The sequence below is a fragment of the Oreochromis niloticus genome, linkage group LG5, assembly GCF_001858045.2.
Source record: "Oreochromis niloticus isolate F11D_XX linkage group LG5, O_niloticus_UMD_NMBU, whole genome shotgun sequence".
NCBI lineage: Eukaryota > Metazoa > Chordata > Actinopteri > Cichliformes > Cichlidae > Oreochromis > Oreochromis niloticus.
In genome coordinates this window covers 30,451,952-30,469,088 of record NC_031970.2, presented here as the reverse complement: position 1 = coordinate 30,469,088, position 17,137 = coordinate 30,451,952, and the positions used below count along the sequence as shown (strand labels likewise).

Genomic DNA, 17,137 nt, shown 5'->3' with positions numbered 1-17,137 from the left:
CGCCCCCCGCTTCAGGGATAGCTGACAGTTAGACATTGCGGTTACTCAGTACAGTGAAGGTAGAGGAAGGCCCGGCTGTGAAGAGATGTGATTGGACAATACAGTGTCGGTAATGAAAACGAACAGGCTGTTACACACCGGCCCATTAATTCACCCATTAGCCCGAAAGTGCATCAGACCACCGGACAAATGCCCAGGACGGCAGATTACCAGTCCAGTCCTGGAGGTGGAGGAGATTCTGTTCCTGCTCACGTGTGACTAGAACTCAGAGTTCACTAACGTTAGTGATGGCCAAATGAAGCTTTCTGAAGGGCTGAAACTTGTACTGAAAAAAGGTTCATTATTCAAAACTTGTAAACACAGTGCTCTTTGGTGGCATCTGGTGGCCAAAAGTATGAAGAGCAACTTGAATCTGCAAATTAAAATGAACTGCTTCATTGTGATTACCTACTCACGAGAGCTTTTTTTCTTTCTTTTTTTGGGGGGGTAGATACCAATAACATCTCGAGCTGATTTAATTTAGGTGAAAATCAGATAAAGGTCAAGGTCACACCAAATATAGAAATCAATAACAACTTACCCTCAATTTTCTACTGATTGTCTTCAAACTACACAACAACATACTAGGCCTTGACTGCCATTGTGACCTTCATTGTTAGCACCCGAGGTCCAAGTTGACCTTGGAAAAAAAGATTTCATAATTTTTTTATTTTTTCAATATGATGTCCTACGATGTCACAATAATAACAGACTGTCATCATATTATAATAATAAAAGCAGGCTGACATCAGCATGTTGTATTAAAAAACATCATGAAACATCAAAGTTTGAGTATACGACGCCTTTCAGGGGAGTTGCATTCTCTGAGTGCTCTTGTTGTTCCAGTTATTGATATACTGTCCTACACTGTGTTAAAACTGTATACAATTTAATCACCTATCTGTGAGGTTGAATCAAAAAAACTATATGGAAGAGAGGGCCAGTAACTCTCACTCTTCGCTCTCACAGTCCACGCCTCACTCAGGTGTTTACATCTGTGTTGCAGACAGAGATCTACTGAGGAGAGAGACAAAGCTGAATTCGGACTGCTCCCCTCCTCTGTCTTTGGGGCCATGGCTCAGCACTTGACTGTGATTAGAAGACCAGGCTGATCAACCTGTGCACCGCCTGGATTGACTACAAGAAAACCTCTGACTCACTGCCTCACTCTGGTCTGGGTCATTAGAACGCTAAACCCAGTCTATCAATATAAGATCAAATCTGTGTCTCCAAATTTACAACACTGAATTCTTCAATGATGAGTCTGGAAACATCTCATACAGAATGTTTAATTAATCAATTACAAGACTCTTTTAATATGTCAGGAATACTGAACATTTTACAAATGAGTATTGATATTTCCTGTTTGGTTGATATCCTTACTTTGAGCACTGTCTGATGCATGTAAAGATTATACCAGTGCACCTAACTGACTCCATGTGGGTTTTAAGACTTTTTTGTGTGAGCGGCAGAAGATTTCTTGCAAATCTCACAAAAGGTTTGCTTATAATGATATAGAAAAAGCTTACTCTTGTAAACTAACAGTAGATTTTGGGTAAAATTATCTAGTGTTCTTCCTGGTAGGTGCTGTCATAGTCAGTGAATATTAAAGGATTCCAGCTTATGCATATGCAACCTGGTTCCCAGAGTTCCCTGTATTGGAGAGATTTTCCCTTCTGAATTCCTCATGAGTGGATGCTGTGAAATACAATGACAGGACAACAGGTTTTGTCATCATATTGCTTGAAAGGAATGCTTTCACAAATGTATGTGCTCCACAGAAGAATGACCTAGAGCCACGCCTCCACTGAGACCAGGTCTGATGGGGCACTGGTGAACAGTAGATGGATGAAATCAAATCCTGTGTCGGGCCACTGCTGGATTTTTTTCCCCCCATATTTCTTCAGGACATGACTTTTTGATACTGTTCATCTGCTGTAGATAGAGTTTTAGGCCTGCCACTTCATTTTTCCTCCAGTTGTCCAGTTTTCTGTTTTTTGTAACGAACACATTGTATGTCTTAAAAATATGTGCAAAATTTGGGAATGTCAAAATACAATTTTATGTCTGTAAAACTGTTAAGTTGACATTTTTCATAGGAAATTTTTCATGGAAACAAAGTGTCTAAAGATATGATTTAAAATTGGTTCTCTGCTGAGTTGTCTGTTATTTGTAGGCACGACATTCATCTGAAAATGTTCTATTACAAGGACTGGACTGAAAATGGGTGAAAAAATAAATGAATAAACCAATGTCCAAAGAAAAAAAAAAAAAAAAGAATATGAGTGGTGGCTCGAGACTTTTGCACAAAATTTTAGGCCCACGAAGCGAAACAACCAGACGGAAGCACTGTTTGATTCTACAAGCACACAAAAGTTTTTTCTCTCTTCCTTTATTGTTAAAACAATTAATTTGTTGTGAGAGGACAAAGGTTTGATTTCAATACCAGAACTTTAAAAAACACTCCCCCCCCCAAAACCCTGAAACAATCTTTTACCAAATGAACACAGGTCAACTTTATCCAAATATTTTTGTTTCAGTTATTGCTTTACTTCCCTGCTTTGTGTTAATACTGTACAAATTTAATCAGCCATCTGTGAGGTTAAAAAAAAAAAAGTCTCCATCCTTACAGTTAATAGTCCCAACCACCCTAAGCTTAATTGATCAAACAGGAAGGTTGTAAATAGTGATCAAAGATAGTTATATGGAAGAAAGACCCAGACATCTGTTTCAATAACTCTCAAGTCAAAGTCCGCTCTTCACTCAGGTGTTAACATCTGTGTTGCAGGCAGAGATCTACTGAGGAGAGGGTGTAATCTATGAAGACGAAGCTGAATTCGGACTTTTCCCCTCCTCTGTCTTTGGGGACATGGCTCTGCGCTTGACTGTGTTGGTGTGTGTTTCCTCGCTGTCTGACCCAACCACAGGAGTGTCTTCCCCGTTGACATTCATGGTCTGGCTGTCAGAGGAAGAATTTGAAGATGTGGAGGACATGCGGGACTTGGCGTCAAGACTTTCAAGGACATGTCGAAACAGTCCATTACTGATGGCTTCCTCATTGTGGTTGTTATTTCCTAGGACGTCAGAGAAAAACACTGTTAGCGATACAGCTGTGCCGCTGTGCATTTTTTAAGGTTCTGTTCTTTACCTGGCAGCGGGGAAGTCAGCATTCCTTCTTCTCCTACGGAACTGAAAAAGACATCCAAACCCTCCTGGTCAGAGATGTCAATCAGCTCCATTTGATCCAACAAGTCCACATTCACCTCCATAGAAGAGATGCTGCCAATAGGAGCTGCAATAAGAAGAGAAACAACAGTATGATAATACTATTGTGCATTTATATGGCACGTGTTCATGCATAAACACCAACAGTTCAACTCACGTCTTCTGTAATCTTTGATACAAAGGTGTGCCGAGGAAAGGTAGACGTCCACATCGTGCTGGAAGACTTCCTCAAAGAAACGCTGTCTCTCTCTCAGCTTGAGCTGCTGTGCTGCATCCACATCTGGGAGCCTCTGACTGCGCTCGCTCTCCGCTGGCAATCACAAGAGAAGAAGAGCAACTCAGACACCAGCTCAGCTGAATTTTTCACCGCATCCCTGGATTTATAGAGCGCTTTTCTACTCTCCCAGAGCACTCAAAGCACTTTATACAACACGCCCATTCATACAAGCACTATTTCTATGCAGAAGTGCTTTCTATCTAACATTCACACACATTCATACTTCGATGGATGACTCAGAGAGCAACATGCGGTTAGCATCTTGCCCAAAGATATTTGGCATGCAGACTCAAACCACCAACCTTCCAATTAGTAGACCTGCTCCACCTCCTGAGCTACAGCCACCTGTCATTTGGAGGCTGGGCCAGGTGAGGCCTCCACCACAGCAGGGTGGAGTTCACAAACTAGTTCTTTCACTCTGAAGGTGCATGCGGTAGTCAGTAAGACCATCTCAAGCTAAGGATTGTTTAGCTTGAGAGCCATTATACATATACTCAGGGGTCAATGTTGGTAGCCAGTAGGGGGAGACATTAATCCACATGTGAACTGTGAAGCAGAAAGATTTCTGTCTTTCAACTTTCAATAGTTAGATTATCTGTTACAAAGGTACAAGAAACCCCAATGAAAGTAAAACTATACAATAAAAAAACTATACAATTAATTTGTGCTGATTGGAAAAGGAAGAAATTAGCAGAATTTTGCATTACCTCCGTTACCTCCCGTATTAGATTTTATGTCTCAGATTACACACCTTAATTCTATGATTCATTCATGAAAATGAAGAAATTAGGAATGTGAAACTAGTATAGTTCTGTTTTAAGTTAACGGTGCAAGAACAACACCAGTTTAAGCTTTGTGCTTCACCATGTTTCTTGATCACACAGTCACTTAAAGGTGGCAGAGCTGCTGTACATGTGGAGAGGCCTGGGATCAAACAGTCAACATACTCTGAGCCACAAGTGCAATACTCAAACATGTCTCATTTGAATAAAGATGTGCTTTTTATACACTATTTTAAGCATACTAACTGTATTTACTTTAGCAGAAACTACGCTTTATTTATGTTCTTTTAGATGAATTGCATATTACAGCCAAACGATAATCTAAAAGTACAGCAAACTATATTTAATGTTTAATGCAGTGATTCATATCATTTTATCAGTTTCTGTTATTAAAAAAAAAAAAATCAAAGTGGCATCCCTACTCTTTGATCAAACTAAGTTTAAAAGTAAGCTGTGGAACATTTGAAATCCTTTATCAACTTTGACTAGTAAATATCAAGTTAATAAATGTAAGCAGAAGCCCTTAAGTAGCTTAAGTTTATCATCATAGGCATAAAATAAAACACCAACCTGATGTAATGTTAAAGTGATTGTTACTATAGCTATCTATTTCTCTATAAAGATCTATATAAAGAGTTTTTAGTGTTTTTAGTATGTAATATATCTAAAGTCCAAGATATTAATGAATATATTTGGCTTTTGGATAATTCCATTAACACACTGCTTTAGATTTTCCTGGAAATCCCAAATCAGTCTTCTAACAGCTACACCGTTCCAGCCCATTACTAAAGCAGTAAAGATTGCTATGCAAAGGGAAGCTGTCAGGAGGAGGAGGGGAGAAAACCCTGGAAGAGAAGGAAGGAAGGAAGGAAGGAATAGTGTAAGTATCAGAACACATGACTTCGAAGGAAAAACTATATTTAAAAAACACCCCCCCCCCAAAAAAACCCAGCTAGAATGAGCGTGTAGAGGCGTGTAGATATCTTGGTTGTGTCTAAGTAATCTATCACTAAATTCAACAGAAAAACAGACCAAAAATGTTCAATGCTTAGTAAAGACTCGACTGGATTCGCGATTCCTTGTAAGCTTTTACTGTGTAACTGAGTAGACGTTACATGCAAGCAGCTTGACTCCAGGGATGGAGACCCAGTACTGTGTTAGACATTTTTTACTGTGTGCATGCGCAGTGCGCTATTTGCTTAGAACCGGTATTGGAAACCCCCATTATTCAACAACACTAGTCAGATGTTCTACAAAAAACAAAGCAAAAAAAAATGCAGAGGCAATTAAGATGAAAGTCATTTAGCATTTCTAAACACCAGGAAACAAGAGCTGGATGAGACGATGGACACCGGTCACATGTTTGGATAATAAATATGCATTTGGAGCCAACAGAAGACAGGAAACTGAGGGGAACATTTCACCTGGCCACAGATACTTATGAGATTGTTACTTCTTTTCCTCCTTCTACTAGACTCAGAGAGAAAAGCTGAAAGCATGTGTTCTACATGTCATCACTTACTCTCAGTGTGCACACAGTATGTTGTAGTCATTAGAGCAGTGTGTGAATTTTGAGGAGCTCTTACAACCTGCAGGCAGGGATTGAGCTAATTGGATGAGGCTTTCAAGCCATGTCCAAACTGGAAGTAATGTGAAGATTATCTGGTCTTTGTTGAGATCAGCAGTCACAGCAGCTCTATAAATACACCAGCAAGTGATGGAGAACAGAAAGACAATGTTCTCAGGATGTTTACCAGGAAAAAGGGGGGGGGGGGGGGGAATCTCTTTCTCTGGCAATGTGAGGAGACTATCTTTGCCACAAACCCTCTTTATGTCCTCATTATGAACTATAAAGACTTGTTGCATAATCACTTTAAATCCCCAAACTGCAGCACAAGCCTAAAAGCAGCAACAGGTTGCCTTCTTTGGAGTGCTGTCTCAGCGCAGTGCTCCCCATGAGTCAGGTCTGTGGTGGCGGAACGACACGAGCCTGTCACTGCGGCTCGTCTCTGGTCCTCTTTGACAGAGTCCCTCCTGGGTACAGTGGCCGGGCTTGGCTTTGGGATCAGACAGGCAGACAGCTTTGGAGGGAAAACAGGAAGAAGGCCATTCAAACCCCAGAGTGATGCTGACAGCACCTAAGGTATGTTGGTGTAGACACCGAACCCAGAAATAAAGAAAGGACTCCACAGCCTGAAAAAATTTCTAAACAAACTGGCAACAGAAAGCTAACAATATCCTACATTAGCACAGGTGTTTGGAACGAACATTCATCTTATTTTTATTTTTACATCAAGAGATCAGTTACATTTTTATGCCTTATTAATGTTTTTCAGAAGGTCAGAATTTGTTCAAACATCCAAAACCCCACTGACCAAGAGCCTGACGGGAGAAGGCGAACCCAATGATGATCATTTTCTTAAACTTTGGAAAGTTCATCCAGGGCCAGTAAACAATTATAATGATCATTCTGGTGATCCGCAACCCTGAACTGAACAGGTGAAAAAGGGTGTATGGGCATTATTAATAATATTAATTTTATTATAGTTAGTACAACTGGTACAGACACGACACCTCTTTCCTGAAGTCTTTCAAAACTTTCTTTTTTTTTTTTTTTTACACATTGGTGCATCAGTCACTCTTGCAGCGTTTTGCCTTTCCAGCATTTCTGTCTTCATAGAGACGTTTAAGGTCGTGGGTCTGTGATGCTCTCTTCGCACTGCACTGTTGCACAATCAGGAATGCCTTTGTCCTCAGAGCCTTAAGGAAAGCAAAGGGAGCTGAGCTGACAAAGCAAGATGTCAGTCACAATTAGGCACTGCTTGTCTGATATGTGTGTTTAGATAAAAAGAGACCCTTATTTAATGTGACCGGCTGAGGACATCATGTGGGATGAAACACTTGATTTGTGCTGGCTGAACGATAATCCTTTTTCTGTTAAAATGAGAGCTTACAGAAAATAAACAGCATTTTTGGAGGCTGGGACAAAATTTCACTTTCCAGGACAGGCAACAGGTTTAAGCAAACTGCCTAATCCTGGAGTTTCTTTTTTCCTACTCTGTTAAGCACTGATTGATCACAGCATTGATTGTTTCTACTTAAAGGCTGAGGCACATGGAGAGCCAAAGGTTAGCTACAGATGTATATCCTCACATTGATTTTGCTTCACTCCTCCTGGTTCTTTTTCCTGCTGGGTAACCTTGATCAGTGGGCTTCAGTAGCCGCAGATGACCTAGTGACCTCTGCAAATACTCACACAGGGAAATCCTCAAAAGAAAACCATGGCCATGGTGTCCAGGTTACATGTAAAGTCTGATTCTTCCACTCCGCAAGCCAAAGTATTTAGTTTCATACGCTGGAGGAAATAATTATTTGTTCTCTAATTTTTATGGTAGTTTTATTTTAATGGAGAGAGACAGAATATCAACATAAACATTTAGGGGGAAAAAGAGAAAGAAACCAAAACACATTATATAACAGCTATAAATTGATTTGCATGTCATCGAGTGAAATACGTATTTAGAGCCACACCCTTTACAGAAAGTCTCCAAATTCTTTCAGTTTCTTGGCTGCAGCCTAGAAACTCAAAGCTTCAGCTCCCTCCACAGATTTTCTACAGGACTGAGGTTTGAAGACTGGCTAGACCACTATATGACCTTAATGTGATTCTTCTTTAGCCATTGTTGGCTTGGTGGATCGCTGTCATGCTGAAAGGCCCATCCACGACCCATCTTCAGTGTTCTAGCTGAGAGAAAGAGTTTCTTATCCAAGATTTTATAGCAGGTGGCTGCATCCATCGGCCCCTCAATACGGTGAAGTTGTATTGAACCCTTATTAGAAAAACAGCCCCAGAGCATAATGTTCCCACTTCATGCAAACATGTTCTCTTCATGCAAACACAGCAAGTCGAGATCATTAACAAGCTCCTGTAGTTTTGATCCACCACCTTCCTCATGAATATGATCACCCTATCTGGTAAGATCTTGCATAGACCAAGTATGCTTGATGGTGATTTTCAAATGATCTCGCCACCAGTTGTCACCAAATTTAAAGACCGTTCATTTCTTTGCAAATGAAGAAACGTACAAATTCAGCATGGGATCAATTAATTATTTCTCCCTCTGTACCACAATATGTTTGAAGTTCCTGCTGCTGAATGAGGCAACATGCATTAAACTGTCATTTATTTCCTTTTCTCATCCTTCAGTGGCATTTCTGATTTTTTTCTGCCCATTTTTATCTCTTCTTTGCTCCTTCCTCCTATCTTGCAGTATGACTTTTTAAAATTCCTGTTCTATCTCAATTTCTTTCTTTAAGCCATACTATTACTTTAAGCATTCTCTTCAATTTTCCTTTCTCCATCTTTGTCCAGTATACCATTCTTTCTGTTTCTCTCCCCTCTGTCCTTCCAGTCACCCCCCTCCTTCCTTCCTGTCAGTGCCCTGGGACTTGAGGAAGAAAAGGTCATAGACCAGGGCTCAAGACCAGCTGGGCATGCAGAATGACTGGAACAGACAGAAGGACGAAGAAAGAGAGAGCATGCTGGACATGTCCGTGTACTGCTCTGGCTTCCCACATAAACACAAACTCAGATCCTCCGCTCAGGCAGCAGTGGGAGAAAGAGCCCATTCAAATTCAGACAAAAGCAGCAATGTAAGAGAATGGGGCGGGCCTGCACTCCTTAGACATGATTCCACTTACAGGAAATCACTTTAGGAATTAGGCTAATTCATCTTATAAAGCCAATGAAAAACTGTCATCAGAATGCTAGGAAAAAAAGATGTAACTGTAAGGACTCAAGAGCCAGCATAAAGATTTGTTAGACTTCCGAGAAAAAAAAACGTGTTATAATATCCTAATGAGGCAGACTCAACAAAAGACATCCAGCAGATATTCATTCTAGAGTATGCTCTACTTTGTTCTACTCAACAAACTGAACAAAACAGGGCACTATGCGAGTGCATAAATGCATAAAGAAAAAAGAAAATCGGGTCAATCTTTGTATCTATTTAGCATCTGCATGTCACGTGCCTCGTTCCCCCGTGATGTTCTCAAGGACAGGACTTTGTAATGGCAGTTTACTGCACAAATAGTAGAGGCAACACATTGATCTGGAGGCTAAATGAAGGGATAGGAGGGTTCGCTGTCACCTGGAGGCTGCCATTAGCCCATCACTGTTCTAAATGAAAATGTGAGCTCACAGGCAGGGGAAGGTCAGAGCAGAACAGAGCAGAGGAAAAAGGCCTCCCGAGACAATCCGGTTGTGAGAGCAGCATGAGCTACAACTTTTCAGTAAACAGCAGCTAAACAGAAATCAGGAGAGAACCACAATTTCCTCTTCTGTTTTGATTATAGAGCACTTTGCCAAACACTTGGGTTGATTCCATTCAGCCAAGCCAGGGCTTTTTTTCTGAGAAGTGTTTTCCTTTTACAAACAGCTGATATTATTGCCATTTAAATGGCTCTAGCGGTGGTACCTACCCTCAGCCCTCTGGCTCCTTAAATTCAAGTAGCAGACTGCAGTAGAAAAGCAAAAGAATTCAAATAACAGCTCTTGGCTCCGTTTCTGCCTCCCTCAAACACACTGTGCAATTGTAGTTTATCTAACGAATGAGAGGGGTGACGACCATCTACTTCTAAACCTTAGGACAGATGTGAGGTAACACTTGTTTGGTCTGAGGCTACAGTGAAAAGACTGCCTGTCCTTTCCACCCAGACACACTTTAGCTTATCAGAGAAGAGAGATTTTATTTCACATGGACCGGTTCCCGACTGCGACAGGAGAGAAAGAGCGAGGGAGCAGAAGCAGAGGATGTAAACACATAAAGGAGGCAGAAAGCGAGAGGGAGAAAAGGTCAGGGAGGCTGAAAGGCTAAAACTGAGAAGTGGGCTGTCTAAAGAAAAATGTGTTATATGATTGGACGAGGTAGATAAAAGTAAGTTAAAGCAAGAGTTTGGTTTGTAGAGATGAAGAGACAGGAAGTAATAGCTGGGCTCATTAGTTGTTATTTTTACGGATAGTCTCTTCCGACAGAGCAGTAATCTTAACAGTATCAGTGGGTTGTTCACAGTGCAGAGCTGGTCATTAGTGGATCAGTGTCTGTGGTAATTAATGGTGACTCAGTGGCTGGCTACAGGTAGTGGGAGCAGAGACAGCACAAAGTATACAACTAATATTAAAAAACATCTCGTTGTGCTTCTTCTTATCCTGATCAGAGCATACTGGTGGTCCCTGCGAAGTTTGAATCGCTGCAGTTTATGAAGACGTTGCATTGTCCTTCCAAAAGTGCCTTGAACTGAAGTGGAACAACAACAGCACGGAGGCTGTGCAGTGTCTGTTTTACCTCTCAAATTATTTTGGGTTTCTCGCACTCTGTTTTCTTTTTACACCTACAAGAAAGTGACATTTATTAGACTCCAGTTGCAAGAGCAGTGAATTATTTATAACTGTTGTTGATGTGTGTTTGCATGTCTGCTGGGTGCATGAGTGTCTTCATCCCAGGACAAAGCAGTGTCCAGCACCATCCACCAACAATGACATCAGTGTTAACCCTCTCCTTCCTTCCCCTTTTTTGTAAATCCACAATAGGACTGTTTGTAGGTCAGCGTCCTGACCCACTGCCCTCCATACGTCCACCAGCAGACTGCCGTGAGTTCTGATCGACACAATGGGCTTCAGCGGATGACAAAGTACCGATGTACCCAGAACATTTACAAATCCTCTTATTCAAAATCACTCTTGATGAACAACACAGTGTTCAATTACTTAAGCCAACCAGTCAATATTGCACAAATCTCTGTTGAGTGCAGCGGCAAATTACACGGTCTTACACTGAAGTAAACAGTATTAATGAGTTTGTTCCGCTTGTTAGAGGCAAAGTGTATGTAGAGTGACTGTCAACAGCCTGAATCAGGGCACGGCGACATAGCTGAGCTCAGAAAACAGACTTTTTTTAAAATCTGATAATTAAATCTGTAGGCACGCTCAGAAATATTTTGGGTGCATCATCATCCTGACAGAAATACAGAGAAAAACTCTTTTTCTGTCTTTATTAAAACACAGAGCGACGTTTCTTGTTTCGGTCACCTTAACACTTCTCTCTTTCTTCTTGTAAAGTCTCACCGCCTCTCCTCATTTTTGTGAGGAAGGTTAGAAGCAATTTTCATCTCAGCCGGGAGAATTGTAAGAATGTTTGGCTAAACCAAACAGTCTCTCAGACACGGCTCGTCTGTTTGTTGAGACTCAGACAGGGTGGCCTGCGGTTTCTGTATAAACTATGAAAAAAGTCAGTGCAGCGTTATCTTGATGTACTGAGCACCAACTGATGTACAGATCCAATCATTGCCTTTTTTGCACACTTGCTAAAGAATTCATGCAAGTTTTCTCACTATTTTTGTATTTAAACTTTAACCATTTGCAGACAAAAGCTGCACAAAAGGCCACAAGTGCTGATTTACATCATGTAGACTTTTGGCTCCTTTATCTGCAGCCTGGAAAGGAAACAGCTTTAGAGAGATTTCCTGGTATACTGCACTTCAACCAAGCCGTGGGTAACATCTCCCACCAGCTTTGGGAAATCTTACCCAGGACATGGAAAGAACCAGAGACTCATCTCACAGAAGTGACAGGCTGAAAACCACTGCCATACAGAACCACTGACACTGACTGAGGGCGCATGTTGGGAGCCAAATATTTTTAAATAGGTCTAATCTATCGTTGCATAGTATTATTTAAGAAATGGGACTTGAAGAGCTCAAAGCGATATCACACTTGAGGTCTTCTGTTGTCCTTACTCTCAGCACCACTCTGATTATCTTCGGCATGAGGCCGAACACCAACACTTACAGCTCTACTGATGCTCACTAATGCCGATAATTAATCAGCAAATCACATGACAGAAAGTCAAAGCATTTAGGCGTACGGACATGGTGAGGAGGATCTGCTCAAGTTTAAGCAACAGACTGGGAAGGAAAGGTGATTCAAGCTACTTTGAATATGGTTACGAGATATACGAGATAGGCTTGTCTGACTGCTTCAAAAACGGCTGGGATTTTACAGAGCATATTCCAAAAAGGAAAAATCATCGTTAGAACTGACGCTGCCTGATGGCAATTTTGTGGTTTGGTGGAATGGGAGAAACACATCACAGAGGTGCCGTCCTATTGTGCCTTTCCTTTTTATATATCAATGACTAAGTCCAATATTCACAGTGTTTTTGCTCTGTATTTGGAGTCCACCACCATAATTTAGTGATTAACACACACTTAACATGTGAAAGATCCCGTGTTTGAGACCAGGAGGAGGTACAAATCCCCGAGGGGGTTGCATCGGAAAGACCATCTGGTGTAAAAATCTGCCAAATCAAAACATGTGGCTCGATCGGCCCCTTGTGAATAGGGGAGAAAAAAGAAAAGAAGCAATTTGGAATCCACCACCTATCAGAGGAAACATCTCATTCTTTAGATGCTAAAATCTTAGCTGACATCCAGTAGCAAATGTTGTCATTTGAGGCAGAGCAGTTAGCAAACAGTCAGTGTTTAAAGCTAGGATAAGGGCTGAATGATTCATTTATTTTATGCTGTGGTTCTTAATTTATGGATTAATCAGTAGAATGTCAGAAAACTACAAAAACATGGCCATTACACAGTAAACCATTAGGGAAATATTCAAACTCACAGTTTTGGTATGGTAACCAGTCTGGTTTGGCAAACAGGAACAAACTGAACAGGAGTGTCAGAACGGCTGGAAAAATCACTGGTCGACAACAAACTTTGTTAGATACACTGTATCATCATGCCATCTTAAGGAAAGCTCAGTCTTTGTTGCTGACCGAAAACACCCCCTTTATTTTTTAACTAATGTCATCAGGATGACGTACAGGATGCCTCTCGCTAGCAAAAAGGTGCACAAAGGATCATGTGTGCCAAAAGCAATTAATACTGTATACTGAATAATGGGATGCTGTAATGTTTTCTATAGTTGTACATCAGTTTTATACATGGATATGTAAGAATGTGGGCTGATAACTACTAATAACTAGCTAGGATAATCTAACCAGTGGACCTGGGGGCTGAACCAAAGCAGTGATGTGAATGTCACTTTCTCTGTGAACCATCTCATACCATAAAAGGTCATCAGATCCACTTTACTTTTTCTTTTGGTGTGAATTTGTTTCCTCTCAGTGACAAACTGTTGCTGTTGCTGTCTGAGTGGCTCTGAACCCTGGAGGGATACACAAAATGCTGTTGAGCTGAAAAGTAAGGAGATGGATTTGTTGGAGAACTAATTAACGGAGCTGGTCTGTATCCTCAGGGCTACGGGGCTTACGCTAAATTAATGGGAACCGTTCAGACATCCGTGTTTTGTATAATCACGCGCTAACACTCAAAAACATTCAATTAGCTTAAAGCACCGACATGCCAAGAAGCATTGTTTGCAGCAGAATAATCAGTGTATTCGCAACATGAGAGCTCTTCTCACATTAGTGAGCAATGAGTCTTGTTTGAGAATAATAACACGGTATTACGAGTGCCTTGCTTTGTAGTGTTTGAATCTTGAAAAAAGGAAACGCTCTTATTGGTGCATTAGCCTCGATTTATCAGTGTGATCCAGACTTAAGGAATAATTAAACCAAACTCAAGTCAGTCTGGTCCCAATGACCTACGAGAGCAGCCAGCAGAAAGTTATTATAAAACCCATTTATGTGGACATAGATTCTGAAGTGTGAAATAAGGTGATTCTAGGGCCACGGCTATAAAGTGTGTCAGTGAGTTCTGCTACTACACTGGAATAGACTGAGAGCATTTCCCTATAGACTCACCAGCTGGTCATTATGAAACGCTATCACAGAGATGTGCAAACATGTCCCAATCATTAAATCCTGCAAATTACATCACAGTTAGCAGGTTAGCATCCCCAGCCATATACGTGATATTCAACAGTGCTCTCATACATAAACATTTAATTGTAGCTGTCAACAATTTTCTGTATAATAGAGGTTGTTCAGTGTAGTGCCACTTGTTTCCCTTCTAGCTTAGATGCTAAGCTCCATTAGATAGCAGGGCAGCAAAGCAGAGACAGGTGTGTGTGCTGTATGAATCCCTCAGAGAGTAAACAATTAATGAAACACGCAGTACATGGTAAGGATTTCGTTTTTACACCTCTAATTTGCTTATTAAAGAGCATCAACCTCCTCCATCTTATCTGGGTCGGGCCCAAGGGGACCGAGCTATGAAACAGAGTATAGAAACCTTCCTTTTTCAGCCTCCACATTTCTGTCTGCAGCATGCTCTCAACAGCTGGTCAATCCCTCACTTCACAGCACAACCAGCCCTCACTGGCACATTACCACAAAAAAAAGAAAAAAAAGAAAAGTAAAATCAGAACGTGATAAAGTGGGGCCGGGCCAGAGCAACAGATGGGAGACGTCTTCTCTGGAGTTACGGCCCTGATCCTTTTTAGCCTCGTGAAATCACTGATCTCTTTGGGACTAATTCAATTTCGGATCCTATCTGGGTTGGTGTGTCCGCGGAACAAGCTGCAGACTCTGTTGCAGTGAGTCAACTCTGATGAGATCTGCAGGCGCAATCCCATTAGAAATAAGAGATCTTTGTCTGGGGCTGTGTGGTGGCCCCAATCCAAGGCTGCCTCAGTGTGTGTGTGTGTGTGTGTGTGTGTGTGTGGGAATGCATCCCTGTTCTTGTGCAAAGAGAGTGTGACCTATTCATTTGGTATTAGTGGACCATTACTCAGGGTGATGATTCAACATTCCTGACTGATTTTTGGCTGGCACAGCACTTGGACAAGTCACTTCGGACAGCATCACAACAGCAGCTACTTAACTCATAGCCAGACCTATCCCACAAGCTTTCCTATTATATCTGATACACACACACACACACACACACACACACACACACACACACTATGGTAACAGAGCTCTAAATCAATTTACGATGATACCTTAATTTCTTATTTACAAATCTAGATTAAAAGATGGACTTTTAAAGACCTCGCTGCACATCACACAACCAAAGAATGAGAGCAAAGCACAAGAGACAAGCAAGCCTACCAAATATGGAGAGGAACCCTTTTCTCTCTTATGCCCTGCATTTTTGTATCTAAAAATAAAAAAACCGTGTTACTGGAGCAAACCTCTGGTCAAAATATTACCACCAGAAAGCTGAGGTTCTGCAAAGAATAAGAGAATAAATAATAAAACCACTTACAGGGTAGGCGTTTGTTGTGCAGGTTGGCTGACGAGGAGCTCATGTTAACTGGAAAGTTGTCAGAAACAGGTTCAGGCGCTGAGGATGACGGGTATGCGGCGGCTGGTCAGCCCTGTGAGAGTTCAGCACAGAGCCAGGGGAGCATCTCCCACCTCTCCAGTTCTCACTCAGACTGCTCCGAAGTGACTGATGCGGGACTGCTGCCACCCTGCCGCTCGCTTCCTCCTTCCTCCCTCAGTGGACTCTGAGAACCACTTGGACGAGATCAAGACAGCGGCTTTGTTAGGACGGCCAGCTGACCAATGACAGGGCGGAGGGAGGAGCTGGCAGAGACGGGGAGAGCAAGGAGGCTTATTGAGAAGCGGGAAGGAGGGATTTTTATGTAACGGAGTGGAAAATACCGAGGAGAGACAGGCACATGCCTTTTGTTATTTTTGGTCCTCTTACACCCCCTCCCTCCCCCTCGCCTCCTCCCTGTCTGCCTCTTGTTCCCTGTCTCGCTTTTATTTTATTTTATTTATTTATTTAAACCTGACTGTTTCACCTTGAGAGTCAGAGGGAGAGTTACAAAAAGTTCTTTAATAACTGTTTTTATGGACAAATTCAACGCTTTCTCTATCAGTAATACTTTTTAAACTTAATAATAATGATAATTATGAGGATGATATTAATAAAAAGAAGAATGGTGATGATAATAACAGTAATGGTAGTTGATGGGAAAGTGTGAAAAGGGAGTAGGGGGAATATTTATAATAATAATAATAATTATTATTATCAATAGTTTTCAAGTGGCAAAAAAGGACAGGTAGCAGTGTGAGAGAAAACCATCACTCAGCGCTATATCTGATCGTTTGTGTGTCCTGAGCACCATCTAGTGGCCAAGAGGCGTCAGTTCCATGTTCTCTAAGCAGGACTTGCTGATTATACAATATTTGCATGCAGAGGCTTCAAGCAGCATTACATCACTGCCTCTCTCTCTCCCCCTCTCTCTCTCTCTCTTTTTTTTCCAAAACACAGCATCGCACTTGAGAGTGGCTTTTAAAGAGTGTCTGGTTTCAGATGCAAGCAGGAAAAGATACTGATGTGAGTCATTGCAAGAATCTGTACAAGAATCAGCACAATGGAAGCTAACTTGCTGATCATCCACAAAAAGCAAACAAACAAATGAGAACATTATCAAAAGAAAAAAAAATATAAACATATGTCTGATCTGCATACGTAGATAACAAATAGATATATTTAAACAAAAAAAAGGTGTTGTAGTCATGTGTGAATCGTGCAAAGGCATGACATTTGTGAAAACTGCAAACCTCTAACTCCCTGTGCACAAGCATGGAAACTTTCACTACTGAAAGTCACACTTGGTGTCTGTGCCAAGCGCCAAACTGAAACTGTAAATACAAGCTGTAGATGTAGCAGTTGGGAAGTAGTGGGAGTCATTGGCGATTTCTATCAATAAAAACATTTCTTTTCTAAATGTCAGTGGTTGTGGTGGTTTAGCCTGAATAAGCTGGTTGTGGCAAAGGTATGCAATGCAATCACTTAACATGCTGTGAACTTTCTCTTTGTGTGTGCGTATGTGCGT

The 17,137-nt window shown here is 41.3% G+C and overlaps 1 protein-coding gene across 1 annotated transcript; it reads right to left on the bottom strand.

The window, feature by feature from the left end:
• Positions 1-2,391: 2,391 nt before the first annotated feature.
• Positions 2,392-15,851, bottom strand: si:ch211-253b8.5 (dysbindin). Its single transcript, XM_005450222.4, has 4 exons — positions 15,553-15,851; positions 3,422-3,574; positions 3,188-3,331; positions 2,392-3,113 (listed from the first exon to the last, which is right to left on the bottom strand). Exons 1-4 carry the CDS (start codon positions 15,593-15,595, stop codon positions 2,857-2,859), a joined length of 597 nt encoding a protein of 198 aa, XP_005450279.1. The 5' UTR covers positions 15,596-15,851; the 3' UTR covers positions 2,392-2,856.
• Between the last annotated feature and the right edge of the window lie 1,286 nt (positions 15,852-17,137).